The sequence below is a fragment of the Notamacropus eugenii genome, chromosome 3, assembly GCF_028372415.1.
Source record: "Notamacropus eugenii isolate mMacEug1 chromosome 3, mMacEug1.pri_v2, whole genome shotgun sequence".
NCBI lineage: Eukaryota > Metazoa > Chordata > Mammalia > Diprotodontia > Macropodidae > Notamacropus > Notamacropus eugenii.
In genome coordinates, this window is record NC_092874.1 from 149,442,701 (window position 1) to 149,459,281 (window position 16,581).

The window sequence follows — 16,581 nt, forward strand, 5'->3', positions numbered from 1 at the left end:
ATCATTAAAACTTAATAATTTGACAAGAATTTTCACACATAAAATGGCTTCTCCATTACTGGAGGTATTTGTTGGAGACTGAATGATGATTTGTGGAAAACACTGTAGAGGTGATTGTTGCCTCAGTGTGTGAGTTGAAATAATGATATCTGGTATTTTAATTCCTGAGATTTAATATTCTTGGAATATAATCTGATCAAGAATTTGGAAACTACAAGTTGAAGAAATTTTAGTAGCTGAGTTACTAAATGACACTGGGTCAGTTATTTGACCCCTTTGCATTACTTATGTATCCTTCTAAGTCATAGGAATTTGAAGGACTAATGAGACAGCCTATGAAAAGGATATGAACTGAGATTCTTTGATTTAAAATTCCAGCTCTTGTAAGCTAAAGAACTGAATCCTAGAACATTATTATTGGAATTATTAATTTTACTTATTTATATTAAATGTGTGTAAACACACACCTATACTTACGAACTTTGGAAAATTATGAAGATCTGACACTTTAAATTGAGTCTGGGTGTCAGAATTAAATTTTGCTAGTTATAATGTAGTGAATGACAGCTTGCATCTCTCTAGTCATATAGTCAGTATATAGTGAATATATAATATATGTAAAATGTATAGTCAAAGCACCTTTAAAGTCTATGTCCACTTTATTTAATGTGAACCTCCACTTTGATCTAGGAGTTAATAGTAACTCTTCCTAGGTGTGTTTACTTTGCATGTATTTGATACTTTATGCATGTTATATAAGTACATGCTTTTTCTCCCAATAGGATGTAACCTTCTTGAGGCAGTAATTATTTTAATTTTTGTATTTTGTATTTCCAGCACCTTAGCATAATGCCCAGCTCTTAATAGCTGAACAATTTAAATCGTTGTTGAATTGATTTAAATCTAAAAAGGAAAGTATTTCTCCATTTTATATCTTTGTTTTGTGTTTTAGCCAGCTTATGTCTACTTGAAATAGGCACTTGCTTTGTGAAAACATGGGACTATTTGCTTATTGCCAAGTAGAAGTGACTTTAATCTTCTGTCACAAATAGAAGATGTCTGTGTAGATATCTGATGGATATCTGTATAGGTGGAGAAAATCTCTTGTCCGTAAAAATAAACATATTAAGCCTCTTCTCCCACCTGGTGTTCTACCCTGTATTTAACAAGAGAGCATTGTGCTGATTCAAGTTCTTATTTTTATTGGATGAAACTTCAAAGTAAGATGTCTTTTGGATAGAAGGGAGGGGTCATAGTTTGTTGTTATTTTAAGCAGATATTCCTATCTATAATCTAATTAGCTAATAGTTCAATACAATGCCTTAAGTATACTAGATATTGCCTGAATATACCTTATAAATGCAATTAAAAGAGCTACATTTCACTACAACATGATTGTCTCAATTTCTATTCTTTGGAAGAACTGAGAAGTGGGGTATAATTTTGAAAGTATACAACAATTCTTCAAGGGTTTAAGATTTAGAGTATTATTTTACATTCTAAAGGAAAAGGTGTGGAAAAATGATACTGTCCAGTGCATTAGACTCCAACTATGAGATCTTTCATATGTTATTATTTTTATATTACAGGTGTAAGTAAATTTATTCATTATACTTGCTGATTTGAATTATTAAAGTCAATGCTAAAATTATAATAGCCTTATGAAAAGGTAAAAGGGAACCGTAGCCTAGATAATCTCATAAATGTTTGTGTTTTACTTGGAGTTCTTTTCTATGTAGCTTTTACATTTTAGTTTTTTAACTTAACAAACATTTATTTTTCTCTCCCTCCTATTTCCCTTTCTGCTTGAAAAGAAAGAGAAGAAGAAAGGCCCTTGCAACAAAAAAGCAAATAATTATAAACAAAACAATTTCCCATATTGGCCATGTCCAAAAATATGTCTTTTTCTTCATCTTGAGTCCATGACCTCCCTGTTAGGAGGTGGGTAGCACTGTTCATAACTGGTCTTCTGGCATTATAGGTAGTTTCATTGACCAGAATTCTTATATTTTTCAAAGTTTATCTTTAAAATGATGTTGCTGTTATATTCTCCTAATTCTGCTCATTTTGCATCAATTTATAGTTTTTTGCCACTACAAAAAGAGCTGCTATAAATATTTTTATGGAAATTCTTTTAAAACAATAAAAAGCCTCCACATTTACTTTTCCTAAGTCTGAAGAATGAAAGATCTTCTCTGTCTAGGGTATCAGGAAAGATTTCGTGAATGTGATGGCACTCGAATTAGACCTTGAAGGATAGGTAGAGTAATTTCAAAGTAATGTAAAGAGTCCCAAAATGATGTGAATGTATTCTTGGAATAGTGTTCTCAGATAGTTTGCCAGCAATCTCTTTTATAAGTGAGTTATATTATTATAATTATAATAGAAATGAATAATTTTGAAGACTTTTATAAAGTGATAAAGAATGAAATGAGTAGAACCAGGAGAATACCTTATGTAATAATAACATTGTAAAGACAAACAGCTTTGAAAGCTGAATTGTGATCAGTACAATGACTCTCCATGGTTTCAATGAGTCAGTGAAGGGGACATGCTACCCATCTCCTGACAGAGAAGGGATAAACTCAGGATGCAGAATGAGATATAGCCAATGAGAGAATTTATTTTCCTTGACTGTGCATATTTGTTATCAAGAATTTGTCTTTGTTTTTCCACTGGGGCAGGGGAGTGAGAAGCAAAGAAAATAGGACTGTTCATTAAAAATAATTTAGAAAGAAAGAAGTTGAAAAGGAGAAGGGTACTACAAATGTGGAATGTTACGTCCTCTTTTACATGAAGTCACTATTATTAATTTTGCTTAATTTCTTTCACATGTTGGAGGTAAACTGTAAATTCTTTTAACAAAAAAGCAAAACATGTTAACAACTTAAAATATAATAATATACATATATTATACAACATTTAAGTATATCAGGTATTCTATAATAATTGTGAGTTCATTATAGATGAAGTCAGGATAACAAAATCTAATTTGAAAAGTTGAAGGTGGTTTCTTTTTAACTTGCTTAAAAGTCAAAACAGAAATTATGTTCTTGCCATTTTTGAAACAAATTGGATGATAGATGCTAATTTATACATTCAGTTCACTATATGATGTACATTAATTTAAACTGCTCTGCTTGTCTTGAGTTACTTAATGTGTGAGATAGCAAGTATTGTAAAAAAGATTAGAGTATCTCTAGGATAGAACAATAATGCAATTATAACTGTTTAAGCAAATTAATTCTTAGTGGGTTTTTTTTTCCCCTAGTACCATTACAGCCTGGGGCAAAGATCATGAAAAAGATGCTTTTGAACATATAGTAACACAGTTCTCATCAGTGCCTGTGTCTGTGGTCAGTGATAGCTATGATATTTATAACGCGTGTGAGAAAATCTGGGGTGAAGATTTACGGCATTTAATTGTATCAAGGAGTGCAGAAGCACCACTAATAATTAGGCCGGATTCTGGAAATCCTCTTGACACTGTATTAAAGGTAAATTTAAAAATTATTTTACTCAAATATAAAAATGCCTGTGTTATGTATTTAGAACAACTTACTATATTTAGCTGCTTTCTCTTCTTGAATTTTAAAATCTGAAAATTGTTTTCAAGCTTATATCTTTTGCATTTGATTATCTTCATATTTTTTTAAACTAAACTTTTTCTTTTACCAGTGGGGCAACTCAGTAGTGTGAGAATTTTCAGGAATGCAGACTGGCAAATTCATTGCAGTTATAATCTTACGAGACTTGGCTGAGAGATTACTTTAATAATTTCTAATGTTATATAGCCTGCGTGTGTGTGTGTGTGTGTGTGTGTGTGTGTGTGTGTGTGTGTGTGTGTGTGTGTGTGTGTGTGTGTGAAAGAGAGAGGTAGAACTTAAACTGATGTCTTCTCTGTTCCAAAAACAGTCTTCTATCTAGTCTGCAATGACTGAAAATTATCTAAAGAAATTATGCCATTTTCATTCAAACATGTCGAATTAAATGATTTGGTGATAGAATTCTTCTGTGTTTCATTTCTATCATTCAGCACAAGTTATTGATAAATTTTTGTCCATGGCATATAGCAAAAAAACAATTTGAAGACATTTTAGACACTTGTGCTTCCCAAAATACAGACATATTTATATTTGTATATAGATATAGATATATAAAAATTATATATTCTCTAAGGATCTGCTGTCAGAAGTAAAGAGAACTAGTAAAACTTTACTAGGTGCCACAGAAAACTGAGGAGACCTTAAACTCTCTGGCTATAAAATTTAAAACTCCTAAAAAGTGATGAGGTACTTTCTAAAATGTAAAGTCTTTGAAGTCATACAATTATCCAGGAAGGTGATTTCTTATAGGCATAAGAACAGACCAAATCAGAAGTTAGATCTTTATTCATTCACTTGAAAAGGTATAGCTCTTACAGTGTGTTTTATTTGATTATATCAATCACCATCTACTACGACCTCTCTCCCTAATACTAAGAATGAAAGAGCACCTGGTTTTGTACATATAGTACTTCTAGGCGAATACTGGCTCTGCTGTTTATTGCAAGGGAGACTTTGAACAAGTAACTGTACCTCACTGGACTTCATTTTCTTTATATACAAAACAAGTCAGGTAGACTAGATCATGTTTTTTCTGTTTAATTTATTTGTTTTCAGTTTTCAACAGTCTCCCACTCCCTCCTCAAGATGTCATGCAATCTTATGTTGGTTCTAGACATGCATTCTTATTAAACACAATTTTCACATTATTCATGTTGCATAGATGAATTAAAATGAATGGGAGAAACTATGAGAAAAAACAAAACATTACACAAGAGAAAATAGCCTTCTTCATTCTGCATTCTGACTCCATAGTTCTTTCTCTGGATGTGGATGACATTTTGTCTCAAGAGTCCTTTGGGAATGTTTTAGGTCCTTGCATTGCTGTGAAGGTCTAAGTCTGTCACATACTGTGGTTTTTACTGTGTGTAATGTTCTCCTGGTTCTGCTCATTTCACTTAGCATGATGTTCATGTGATAAACTTTCCAGATTTTTCTGATAGACTAGATAAGCTTTCCCAACCCTGATCTGAGTCTAGTGAATTTGTGTATGTGCATATACTATATATGACAGTAAAACAATCTTTTTTATTAGAAAACAATTTATTTTCTTTTAACTTTGAATGTTTTTATTGCCTTTTTTTCCTCACAGGTTTTGGACATTCTAGGTAAGAAGTTTCCAGTTACTGAAAATTCAAAAGGCTATAAATTATTACCACCTTACCTCAGAGTTATTCAGGGAGATGGAGTTGATATCAACACCTTACAAGAGGTATGTGTCACACCCAAAGTCTCCTAACAATATATTGTAAAACAATTAGACTTATGAATAGATCTGACACCAGAATGTTAATTATATTGATGCCTAGAATGTCCATCTCTGAATAATTTATGGTTTAAAAACAGACATGGTATTATCTTAAAAGCATTAGTAAGCAGCCATTACTTTACTCTTCCTAGACTTGCTTTGCCACCCTGGAGATGCAACTAGAAAAGTTTCACAATGATAAGTGAAGCTAACAAAGAAGGGAAAGCATTTCCCAGATCAATTCCTTGTACGGAGGACATCCTGGCCCTGCCCTGCTAGAGCTCAGATTTAACAAAGTAGAGGATGCTTGGTTAATTCAACATCATACTCTGCCATAAATCTGTTTTTCTCATATATAGGTGTGTGTGGATCTATATATGTATGTATTAAGTAAATAGGGAGGCATCTTTGAAAGCAATACTAATTGAAGGTTGAGTGTAAGTATCATAAATCTACCTGTTCACTAAAATCTTAAATGTTTGACTATATAACTTTTTAAATGTTAATGCCTAAGTTGTTTTTAATGTACTTTAAAACTATGTTGTAGTTACTTTAAAACCTCATTGCTCCCCTTGACACATTCAAATCCAAATTAACAAAGGTAGAGTACTTAAGCAGTATTTTAGTATAAAAAATTTATATCAAGTATATGCCATTACCCAATACTCAAGTGGTATAAGTCAAAGGGTCATATGATTTTCTGCTTGAAGAACAAATTTTTGGCTCTGTTACAGCATAGGGAGTCTACAACTTTTTTGAAATGCAGTCTTCAGAAGTTTGTCATTTGGAACTCTGATTATAAACAATGTTAACATGGTACATGGAATCAATTCTCAAATGTTTGCATAAATCAATGGAAAGGTACCTAGACCAAACCATAATGTACTGCAGTACCAGTAGTACTGTAGGATAGCTATAAAAATGAACCGCTATGTAAAACAGTATCAATAATAGAAAATTCTTCTGAAGTTCAGCTTGAAATGCCAGGAGTAAACCTCCTCACCAGTAATGTCAGGAGAGCAAATTTCAGCTATCTTTTGGACAATGAACTCATAGTTCCCTCAGCTATAAGCCATTGGTAATGGTTTTGGAGGTCTAGAACAGGGTAGTAAAAAAAAATCTGTAGAAACCCTTGTCCTTGGGAAACTCCTAGTCATCCTCTTTCTTCTAGAAAAGAGTCTAGATTCACTGCCTCTACTTGCCTTCCTCATTCATCAGCCCTTTGCCATCCATTTTCTGATTTATTGCTCAACTGAAACTGTGCTCTGTACAGTTACCAATGATCTCTTAATTTTCTAATTTAATAATTATTTTTGAGTCATCCTTCTGTGCTGCATTTGACACTCTTGGACATTGGCTTCCTTGTGGTTTTTTGTGACACTTCTCTCTCCTGGTTCTTCTTCTACCTGTCTGGCTTAGTCCTTTTTACTGGCTAATTATTCATATCACACCCTTTAAAAGTGGGTGCTCCCAAGGCTCCCTGCTGTCCCAGGTCTTTTCTTTCTATGCCCTTTTTCTTGGTGATCTCATCAGCTCCCATGTGTTTGATTATCTAGACAAATGACACAGATGTTCATATCAAGCTTCATTCTCCCCTTCAGCTCTACATCACCATCTTGTCTATTGGGCATTTAAACTGGATGTCTCTGAGATGTTTCAGAACTCAATATGTCCAAATTTTCTTCTCTCTTTCTCAAACCAACCCTCTTCCAAATTTCCCTAATGATGTACTACCACCATCCTTCTATTCTCCCAAGTTCCTAACCTCAGAGGACAGTCTGTAGTACAGATTTTGGCCATGTCACCCTTCTTATTCAACTCCAGTGCTACCTATTACCTCTAATCAAATGTAACTCCCTTGTTTACCTTTAAAAAGCCCTTCACCAGCTTGGTCCCAACCTAACTTTCTAGCATTGTTGGACATTATTCCCACTTCCAAAAAACTGGCTTTCCTCTTCCTTACTCCATCTCTTATTTCTGTGCTTTTGCCTGGAATGCCCTCCTGCTCAGCTCCCCCTCATAGAATCCCTCTCTTCTTTCAAGCTACTGTTCAAATAACCACTTTATGAGATCTTTCTGATCCTTCTAGCTGCTAATGCCTCCCTCCCTCTTAAACTACCTTATATTTTATTTGTATTTATTCTCCTCATCTTCATTCTGTCTATACTTAATATTTACTTATTTTCCTCATTAGAATATAAGTAGTAAGAATTGTTAATATTCTTTGTATTTTTAACCTCAGAATATAACATAATTTCAATATTCACTATTAAAAATAGAGCTATTTCTGTGATGTGACAACATGAACTCTGTTATACCATAATTTTATAATACCATGCTTCTATCTACTCAGACTTCCCTATAAATAGTGTGTTTAATTAAGTGGTCAAGTTTGTTTTTTCTAACTTTATAAAGGCTAATAGCAGAATTTATCCAAATATAGGTTTGTAGTTAATTTACAAGGTAATTCATGGGATTTTTAAAGAAATAAATTGTACTTGAAGAAATCTTTAAGAAAAACATTGTTTCTGGTTTTACTGTTCCTGTTAATCTACTTATTCTGATACCTCTGGTCCAGCTCTGAAATTAGTTGGCAGGCCTGTCATTTTGCCTTTGCTTTTAATGGACACCTTACCATTCATTCATCTTTTCCCTAGTCTTTCCCTACTACTTCTATGACCTTGGACAAGTCAATTAGCCTTTCAGTTTCCTCATCTATAGAATGAGAGGTTGGCTCTAAGGTGCCTTCCAACTCTAGGTCTATCATCCCTCACTGCCCTGCCCTTCCCCTTTCCTTTGTGTGGAAATACACTGCTTTGGGACATACTTGACCAAAGTCATGCAGCAAGCAAGTAGTAATATTGGGATTTAAACCCAGGTCTTCTTACTCTTTGGATCAGTGTTCTTTCTGTTGTACCAGCTAACCAGAATATGTAGTTAGTGGAGTCAAAGACTTGGCTTCTTTTAGTTGATGCTAAAAATGAAATGTTCTTCTAACTACCAATGAGCTCTTTTCCCCCATCAGCAAAGCGAAGTGGATAAGATAGCACCTCCCTTTGTCCTTAGACCTCTCAGCTTTCCCAATTGAGTGCAGAGGGGAGTACATAATATGATTTGTTCTAGGCCTGGCATCCCTTAAGTAAGACTTAGTAGACCAGGTCTTGATTGGTTAATTGGACTTGAAAAATTTCTTATTCCTGTCTTGTATTTTTATATCATTTTTTTTTTCAAATATATTCTTCCCTAACCAGTAAGCCATTCTTTGTGACAAAAGATAAAAGTAGCTCAGCAAAACTAACCAACAAATTACCTGAGTACATGCAGTGTTAGACAATGATGTACTTAATCTTTTCAAGGACATAAGATAAGGGGAGTGGAGTACAATTCCTCAGTTCTTCTCAGAGGCCACACTAAAGCATTTGCTTTGATTTGGGGGGGGGGGGGGGGGGGTTCTTTCCATTTACATTTATTCTGCATTTGTTGTTTTCCTGACACTACTTCACTCATATTCTGTCTTCCTGTGCTTCTCTGAATTTATTTGTTGATACTCCATTACATTCATGGGCCACGGTTTATTTAGTCATTTCCCAGTCAGTGAGACACTATATTATTTCAGTTCATAAACACAACAAAAAGTACTAGTAACTATATTTTGGTATATATATATAGAACCTCTCTGGCTCTTAGAGTAAGGATTGCGCAGTGCCTGGCATATGGTGAGTGCTCCTTAACAAATGTTGGTTGATTAATTGATTTGATCTCTGGGGTATATACTAGCAGTGGGGTCTCAGGAATAAAGGATTAGTAAATACTCTTTCACCATAATTCCAGAGTATTTTCCAGAATGGTTGGACCTCATTGGTTAGTTATTAGGGAATATTTTTTGTCTATAACTATTTTAATTTGTCGGTGAGAAATCATTTTGGTATGTCTTTTTTTCTATCCCATAGATTGTTGAAGGCATGAAGAAAAAGAAGTGGAGTATTGAAAATATTTCCTTTGGTTCTGGTGGAGCTTTGTTACAGAAGTTAACCAGAGATCTTTTGAATTGTTCATTCAAATGCAGTTATGTGGTTACCAATGGCCTTGGGGTATGTCCCATAATTGTTTGTTCAGTCTTCATTTTGGCAACATTTTTGTGGAGAAACTAGGCAGTAGGTGTGCTCATAATAACTAAACTTTAACACTTGTTATTGCAGTCCTGTTAGAAGGTAATGCAAGTATTGTTGTGCCCACTTCATTAATCAGGCTCAGAGAGGCTAAATGACTTGTCCATGGTCACAGTGTCAGAACCAGAATTTGAACCTCAGATTATTCCACTCTTGAACTATGCTATACTGGAGTACAAAAAATCAAGTAAAAGACAGTGTCCTGGTACTGTTATAATTACTCTGACCTTGACCCAGGAAAAATCAGAGAAGAAAAGAAACCTGAAAAGACTGAGAAGGGAAGGGAGAGAGAATGAGACACATTAAGAAGAAAATTTGGTGAGAGTGAGATAGAGAAGTTGGACTGATAGAGAAGTCCTTGGTATGATGTTTAATTGTGAATGTCACAGTCAAACTAGCATTTATCAAAAACATAGCTACAAGTTTTGGCAGTAGAAAATCCTTAGAAATTAACTAGTTTCTCCCTAAACAATTCTCACATTCATTTATTTGATCAGATTCACACATGTTTTTCAGTGTGATAGAACCAGTACAAATACATTATTCCTGAAAAGCAAAGTAAGCAAAGCAGAGTAAAGGAACTAGCCAGCAGTGACCTCTGGAAAACTAGAAATTCATTACCCCTCTAGACCAGTTGTCAAACAAGCATTCATTATGTATCTACTGTATATAAACATCATTGAGAATATCTGCTCTCAATAATTTTGAATGGCATCATCCAACTTGGTATTATATGAGAGGGGAGATATTTTGTCTTTCCACACATTACTCAGAGTAAAAAAGCTCTCCATGATTTTGCAACAGTCTGCTTTCTCTGACAAGCATAGAATCTATCTCAGACACATGCATACACTGTTGAAGGATAGAATATATTCCTAATAGTTATGATTCCTGGGGACATTTAATTAGAAACAAAGACATTTTTAAAGAGAATTCTAGAAGCCAGAAGTGAAGTGTTTGAACTTTGTACCTATTTTGTAAAACATAAAATGTATGTGTGGATGTATTGATGAGGGATGAGTTGGGGAGTTAGGATAGCACAAGAATCCATATCTTGGGTTTCACTAATTTTCTGACTTTGGATTTCAGATTAATGTCTTTAAGGATCCAGTTGCTGATCCAAACAAAAGGTCAAAAAAGGGCCGATTATCTCTACATAGGACACCTACTGGAAATTTTCTTACCCTTGAGGAAGGAAAAGGAGATCTTGAAGAATGTGGTCATGTATGTCTTTATAATGAATTTTTAGTAGTAGTAGTTTGGTTCTCCATACTAAGTAAAAAGGGTCTCTTTTTTTCCTCCCATTGTTTAGGATTTCCACTTATCGTGTGTGTCTGTGTGTGCGTGTGTGTGTGATGGTAATACATCTCTCATTTTTGTCATTATAGAGAATTCTCTATCAGCAAATCACACTCAATGAATAAATTCTAAATATCTGCTTTTGAGGCACATAGAAATGAAATTACTTCCCAGAGTCAGTTTCAAGTTTAAGAATTGATAGTCTTTTCAAAACTTAGAATTCAAGAAGTGGAATTTGAACACAAATTGCCCTAGTGTGTGTGCATACACAGAATGAAGAGCAAAAATGTTTTGTGTAAATACACACTGACCTGTGCAAGCAGATATTGCAGACAAGAGGGCAGCTAGGTGGTGCAGTGGATAGAGCACCAGTGCAGGAGTCAGGAGGACCTGAGTTCAAATCTCACCTACACTTGACACTCACTAGCTGTGTGACCTTGGGCAAGTCACTTAACTCCAATTGCCTCATCCTGGGCCATCTCCAGTCATCTTGATGAATATCTGGTCACTGGATTCAGATGGCTCTGGAGGAGAAGTGAGGCTGGTGACCTGTACAGCCCTCCCTCACTCAAAAAACAAAGTCAAGTGCAAGTCATGTCATTATTTCTCTGATGGCATGGTCTTCTTTGGCAACAAAGGATGAACATATTGCAGACAAGAAACAATATCTATTTAAATACAAGTCAGTCAGCATTGGAAAGAAAAATGAACAATATCAGCTTTGAAAGACCCCAAGAAGGGAAAACTTTTGAAAGTTTTTTTCATAGATATTTTTAAAATTGATTTGACAATAAAATGTTCCATTATTTGTAGTAATTATGGAGTAGGCAGTCTAGATTATACTAGCTTCCTTAAAGAAAATTAGATTTGCACAAGAGGGATAAAGTTTGAGACTCACCTTAGATACTTATAGGCTGTATGCCCATAGGCAAGTAATTTAACTTGTCTAAATTTAAGTTTCTTCACCTGTGTAATAGAAAAATTACTTTCACTGCCTATCTCATAGGACTGGGGTAAAGAAAGTGCTTTGAAAACTTCAAAATGCAATTAATAAATATTAATTATTGTTACCCTTTTTCATCTAAATGTGTAAATGAGGCAAGCAGATGGGAAATTAATTTATTAGAATAGTTGTATGTTGGTATGAAGAATGTTATCAACATAAAATAGTCAATATATAAAAATCTCTTTTTCAACCTAAAAGTTGGCAGCACAGTTAAGGAAAGCTTAATTTCTTAAACTCTTTATTTTAAAAGAAATCTATTGACTTACAGTAAATGAGTAACTGTAGAACCCTGAGTATTCTCAAAAAATTGTTTCCTGTATTTTTCTTGGTAAGACTCATGTCAGTGATTACAAAATGCAAATTGGTGAATTTTTTTGGTTATACCCATTATTTTACTTTATAGCCAGAAGATTGGTGGAAGGATCACACTAATCCTAGTTCTCAGTCTTGAGAAGACTGTCAGTTCCTAAATACTACATTGCATCTATGATCTGGGTATTCCACTCACTGGCACAAATCACAATCCCTCCATACTGAGTGATTCTTGCCCATGTAGTTCATAAATCTTCCACAGAGGATGTGTCCCACTGTTGCCTTCTGTGATGAGGCAGGGAGATAGGAGTTTCAATTCTACCTCAAATGCTTTGCTGTATGACCTTGGGCAAATGCTTTCATCCCAAAAGTTTTGGTTTCCTCACATGTAAAATGGAGTTAATAATAATGATGGCATGTTTTTGAGGGGCCAGTTTATTGAGCTCTACTACATCCATACATAGTGTTTGGAACAGACATTACATGTAGGTGGACAGGTAATTGGGAGCAGAAATGAAAAAGGATGAAGAAAATGGGCTAGAATTGGACTTAGAGCATCAAATGAAACAGGGTATGACAAGTGTTTTTGAAAACTTCCAAAGTGCTGTTAAAATATGGGCTATTACTAACATGGTTATTACTTAGACTGGTCACCAAATAATAGATATAGTCTTTTATTATGCTTGTACATGATGCTTTTTCATCTTCATTAGGACCTGCCCAAGCTTTCTGGGGTCACTTCTATGCCATGAAGCATTAGAGTAGGACTTCTCACCAAGAAACTCCTAAATTTAAAAATTTTGCTGATTTAATTGTGCAGTACTTAAATCATTTATCTACCTTTCTCTTGCACCCTTTTAAATGTCAACATATTATAAGAGTAAAAGCAGTGGAGTAGTAATTTGTAGACTGAGATTCCAGTTCTAGCTGAGATAGTCATTAGTTGTGTGTCAGTATCTTTAAGTTGGTAGATGTAAAATCAGGGAAATGGGACTAGGTAATATTAAAAGACTTTTACAATCCTTAATAACCTATCGTTCTTATGGTTCTCATCACTAAATTATTAAATTGGTCTGTTTGTACAGGATCTTCTCCATACCGTCTTCAAAAATGGAAAGGTGACAAAAAGCTATTCATTTGACGAAGTACGGAAAAATGCCCAGTTGAGTAGTGAACTGGAAACGGCACCTCATTAAGCTTTGTTCTCTGACTGTGTGCGCGCCTGCGTGTGTGAATGTGTGATGCATAGATAATATTGTACAGATCTGTGTGTGGGGTTTATGTGTTTTATGATACATTACAGCCAAATTATTTGTTGGTTTATGGACATACTGCCCTATTTTATTTTATTTTATTTTATTTTCTGCCAGTCTTTAGGAGATCTCAAATTAGGAAAAGGCACTTAACTGTGTAAAAGATTTAATGCTGAAGTAAGCTTTTTAGGGCCCTTTGCCAATAGATAGTGATTCAATCTGGTATTGATCTTTTCACAAATAACAGAGAACTGAAAAACTTTTTTATATATAACAATCTCACATAAAACAGATTTACATAAAATTATCATGATTGCTTTATGTTTATATTTAACTTGTATTTTTGTACAAACAATATTGTGTAAGATATATTTAAAGTTTCAGTGATTTAACCGTCTTTCCAACTTTTCATGATTTTTATGAGCACAGACTTTCAAGAAAATACTTGAAGATAAATTTCATTGCCTTTTGTCCATTAATCAGCAAATAAAACATGGCCTTAACAAAGTTGTTTGTGTTATTGTACCATTTGAAAATTAAATCAGGACTGTACCCTCTAGAATTACTGACCTCACTGCCCCATGTAGAATTTATGAACCATTCTACATTAAAGAAAATTATTGTTGTTACTGGAATGTTTAGGCACTATACACAGAGACCATACCTTCCTGATGGTGAAAGGTATACAGGTGAAATGCCAAATTTGAAAGGAGACAGTATTGCAATTTGTATGTCAGATATTGCCTATGGATCTAATATGCACCTCAAGATTTTAAAGAGATAATGTTTTTAAGAAAATTCCTCTTCCACTGTAGAATATATACATATATGTAAAATATTGACAGATGTGGAAGTGGTGTATTTTGACGTAATTACACTTCTGGATTTATTTTTCATATTCTATAGATAACAGGATTTCAGAGTGAAATACTGGACTGGGTAGTACACTATTTTGTTTTCATTTTTACTTTTATATTTCTCATTAGGATTTTTCTTCCTTTTGTCAAAATGAATATTGAATTGTACAAATATATTTTATCAACTTTTAAAAGAAATAAACAACACTTCAATACAACATCATATAAGCATACTCTTATCTGAAAGCAGATTGCCCTGTGAAAATATGGAGATAAAACAGGTATTGGCAGAATGAAACCTGAACTAACAGTGAAAGTTAAATTCAAATTAAGATCACCCTCAGCATCTACTAGATTGAATGACTGCTAGACAGTGAGATGACCAGTGGATCTAAGAAGCTACAGAATGTTTTCATATTGTTCTACTGTGTTGGACTAGTCTCCTGTTGAAAGGAATGTGCCTTGAAGTTTAGAGGAGAGAGAAAGGCTGATATTCATATTGGAATTTTCATTCATTTTGGAAGAGCTATCAGGCTTAGGTTTTACTTAATTTCAATTTTTATCTCATTAGAAAGCTGACATTTGGGAGACTAGTTTGGAAAAGATTTAACAAGATACTGTAATTATGAAATTTCTAATATTGAAAAGCCATAACTTGTTTGTCTTGTCAAAGAGCCATGTGACAAAATGTTATGTCTTTCCTAATGACAAGATTATTAATTAGGTAGTGGATTCTAAAATTAATTGACTTTTGAGGGTGATGGAAAGAAACAGTTTGATTTTTTTCAAATGATCTAAACACTAGCATCTGGACTGCTTTAGATAGTAATACTTTAAATGAGAACTGTAAGCATTTCTCACTCCCAGGGAAAGCCTTACTCCTGCAACATTAGGCCAGAATATGTTTTAAACTCAATTAATAAATGTATCTATTAGTTCAGTAGTACAGAGAAAAAGCTTGTGTTTCTCCACAAAACGTACTAGAGAATTTTGTCCTGTTGAGTTTAAAAAAAGAAAAAGAAAAAAAAGCTGCATTAAATTCTGTACCAATAACAACTTTTGATAACTTGACTACCCATAATCGATATTTTTATATTTGATTAAACACTGGAGATATGCTACAAATGCACTATTTTCTCGTGTACCATTAATTACAAGCATTTTTGTTTTCGTACATCTAGATTTGAATTTTATTTTGAGATTTTTTTTATGAATGCTCAAAGCTGTTCATCAGTGTATATTGTCAGTTTTCCTGAAAATCATTATTCTTAAGTTAGTACTTAAGTACTTAAAGCTGATTTAACCCTGAATTTCTGTCACTAAGTGCTTAGTGTTTGGCAATCCCCGTCCTGGGCACTAGTGGTTAATATCCAGGTCAAATATAGAACCCTTACTGCTGTGCTTAAACCTTGACATATCCTAATTCTTCTTAACAGAAGCAAACAGCATGTTTGGGTTTGCTTAAAGTCATTAGATTTGTAGTTATTGATATATTTTAATTCCCCACATTTAATAATATCATAAAATATTTATATTCAAATAGGATTTGGGAGTTTTTTGTGTTGACTTAATTTATTTGTAAAATGGCTTTTATGAGTATTCCTTATTTCTTTTTCTGAAATGAATTATTATGAAATTGATATAAAACTTTTTTGTAAAGAAATCCATCATGGACGATTAGAAGGAAAAAAAATAGAAAGGTATTTATTGTTCTGTTTGCCAAAATTCAGAACTAAAGTTTTTTGTAGTTTTACATTCCTTCTTAACCCATTCAGTGGAGAAAGTAACACTTCTCCTAAATCATATGTTAAAGCAATCTTAATATGTACTCAGCATCAAAGATAAACCTGTAATAAACATGGAAATAAAGTTTAGTTATGTTAGTGAAACATTAATATGACTGTGTGCTTTAACTAATAACATCATAATTTAGTGACATAGCCTTTTTCAGTTGTACCCCATTACACCTAATTGGATTACTTTCACTACACTGAAAGGAAAGCAGTATCATAATCTAGTATCACTCATAAGACCATGTTTTTGTAGTATTTGTTTACATTAACCCTTGCAGATCTGTACTTTAATACCTTTTGAACATAATTTCTACATTCCAAAGGAGTAATATATAGTGAGGGAAACATTTTAGGGCAGGCAGGCCTTCAAATATTTCCAATTATACTATATAAATATATTTTTACCCTTCCTCCTGATTCTTTAAAGGGGATCACCATTCTGATTCAATGCAAATAGGTGACTGTCATCCAAAGGCCACTTTTAGCACCTTAAAGAACATAGAATAACAGCATAAGCTGAAGTGGTTTCCCAAGAATTAT

At 33.7% G+C, this 16,581-nt stretch overlaps 1 protein-coding gene across 1 annotated transcript in view; it reads left to right on the forward strand.

Annotated features, from left to right (window-relative positions):
* Positions 1–16,143, forward strand: part of NAMPT (nicotinamide phosphoribosyltransferase) — a 48,815-nt gene extending 32,672 nt beyond the window's left edge. The window contains exons 7-11 of the mRNA XM_072653076.1: positions 3,272–3,497; positions 5,197–5,316; positions 9,303–9,443; positions 10,611–10,745; positions 13,224–16,143. Of these exons, the coding sequence (XP_072509177.1) occupies positions 3,272–3,497; positions 5,197–5,316; positions 9,303–9,443; positions 10,611–10,745; positions 13,224–13,334 (733 nt within the window). The 3' untranslated portion in view covers positions 13,335–16,143. The remainder of the gene's footprint in view (positions 1–3,271; positions 3,498–5,196; positions 5,317–9,302; positions 9,444–10,610; positions 10,746–13,223) is intronic.
* The last annotated feature ends 438 nt before the right edge of the window (positions 16,144–16,581 follow it).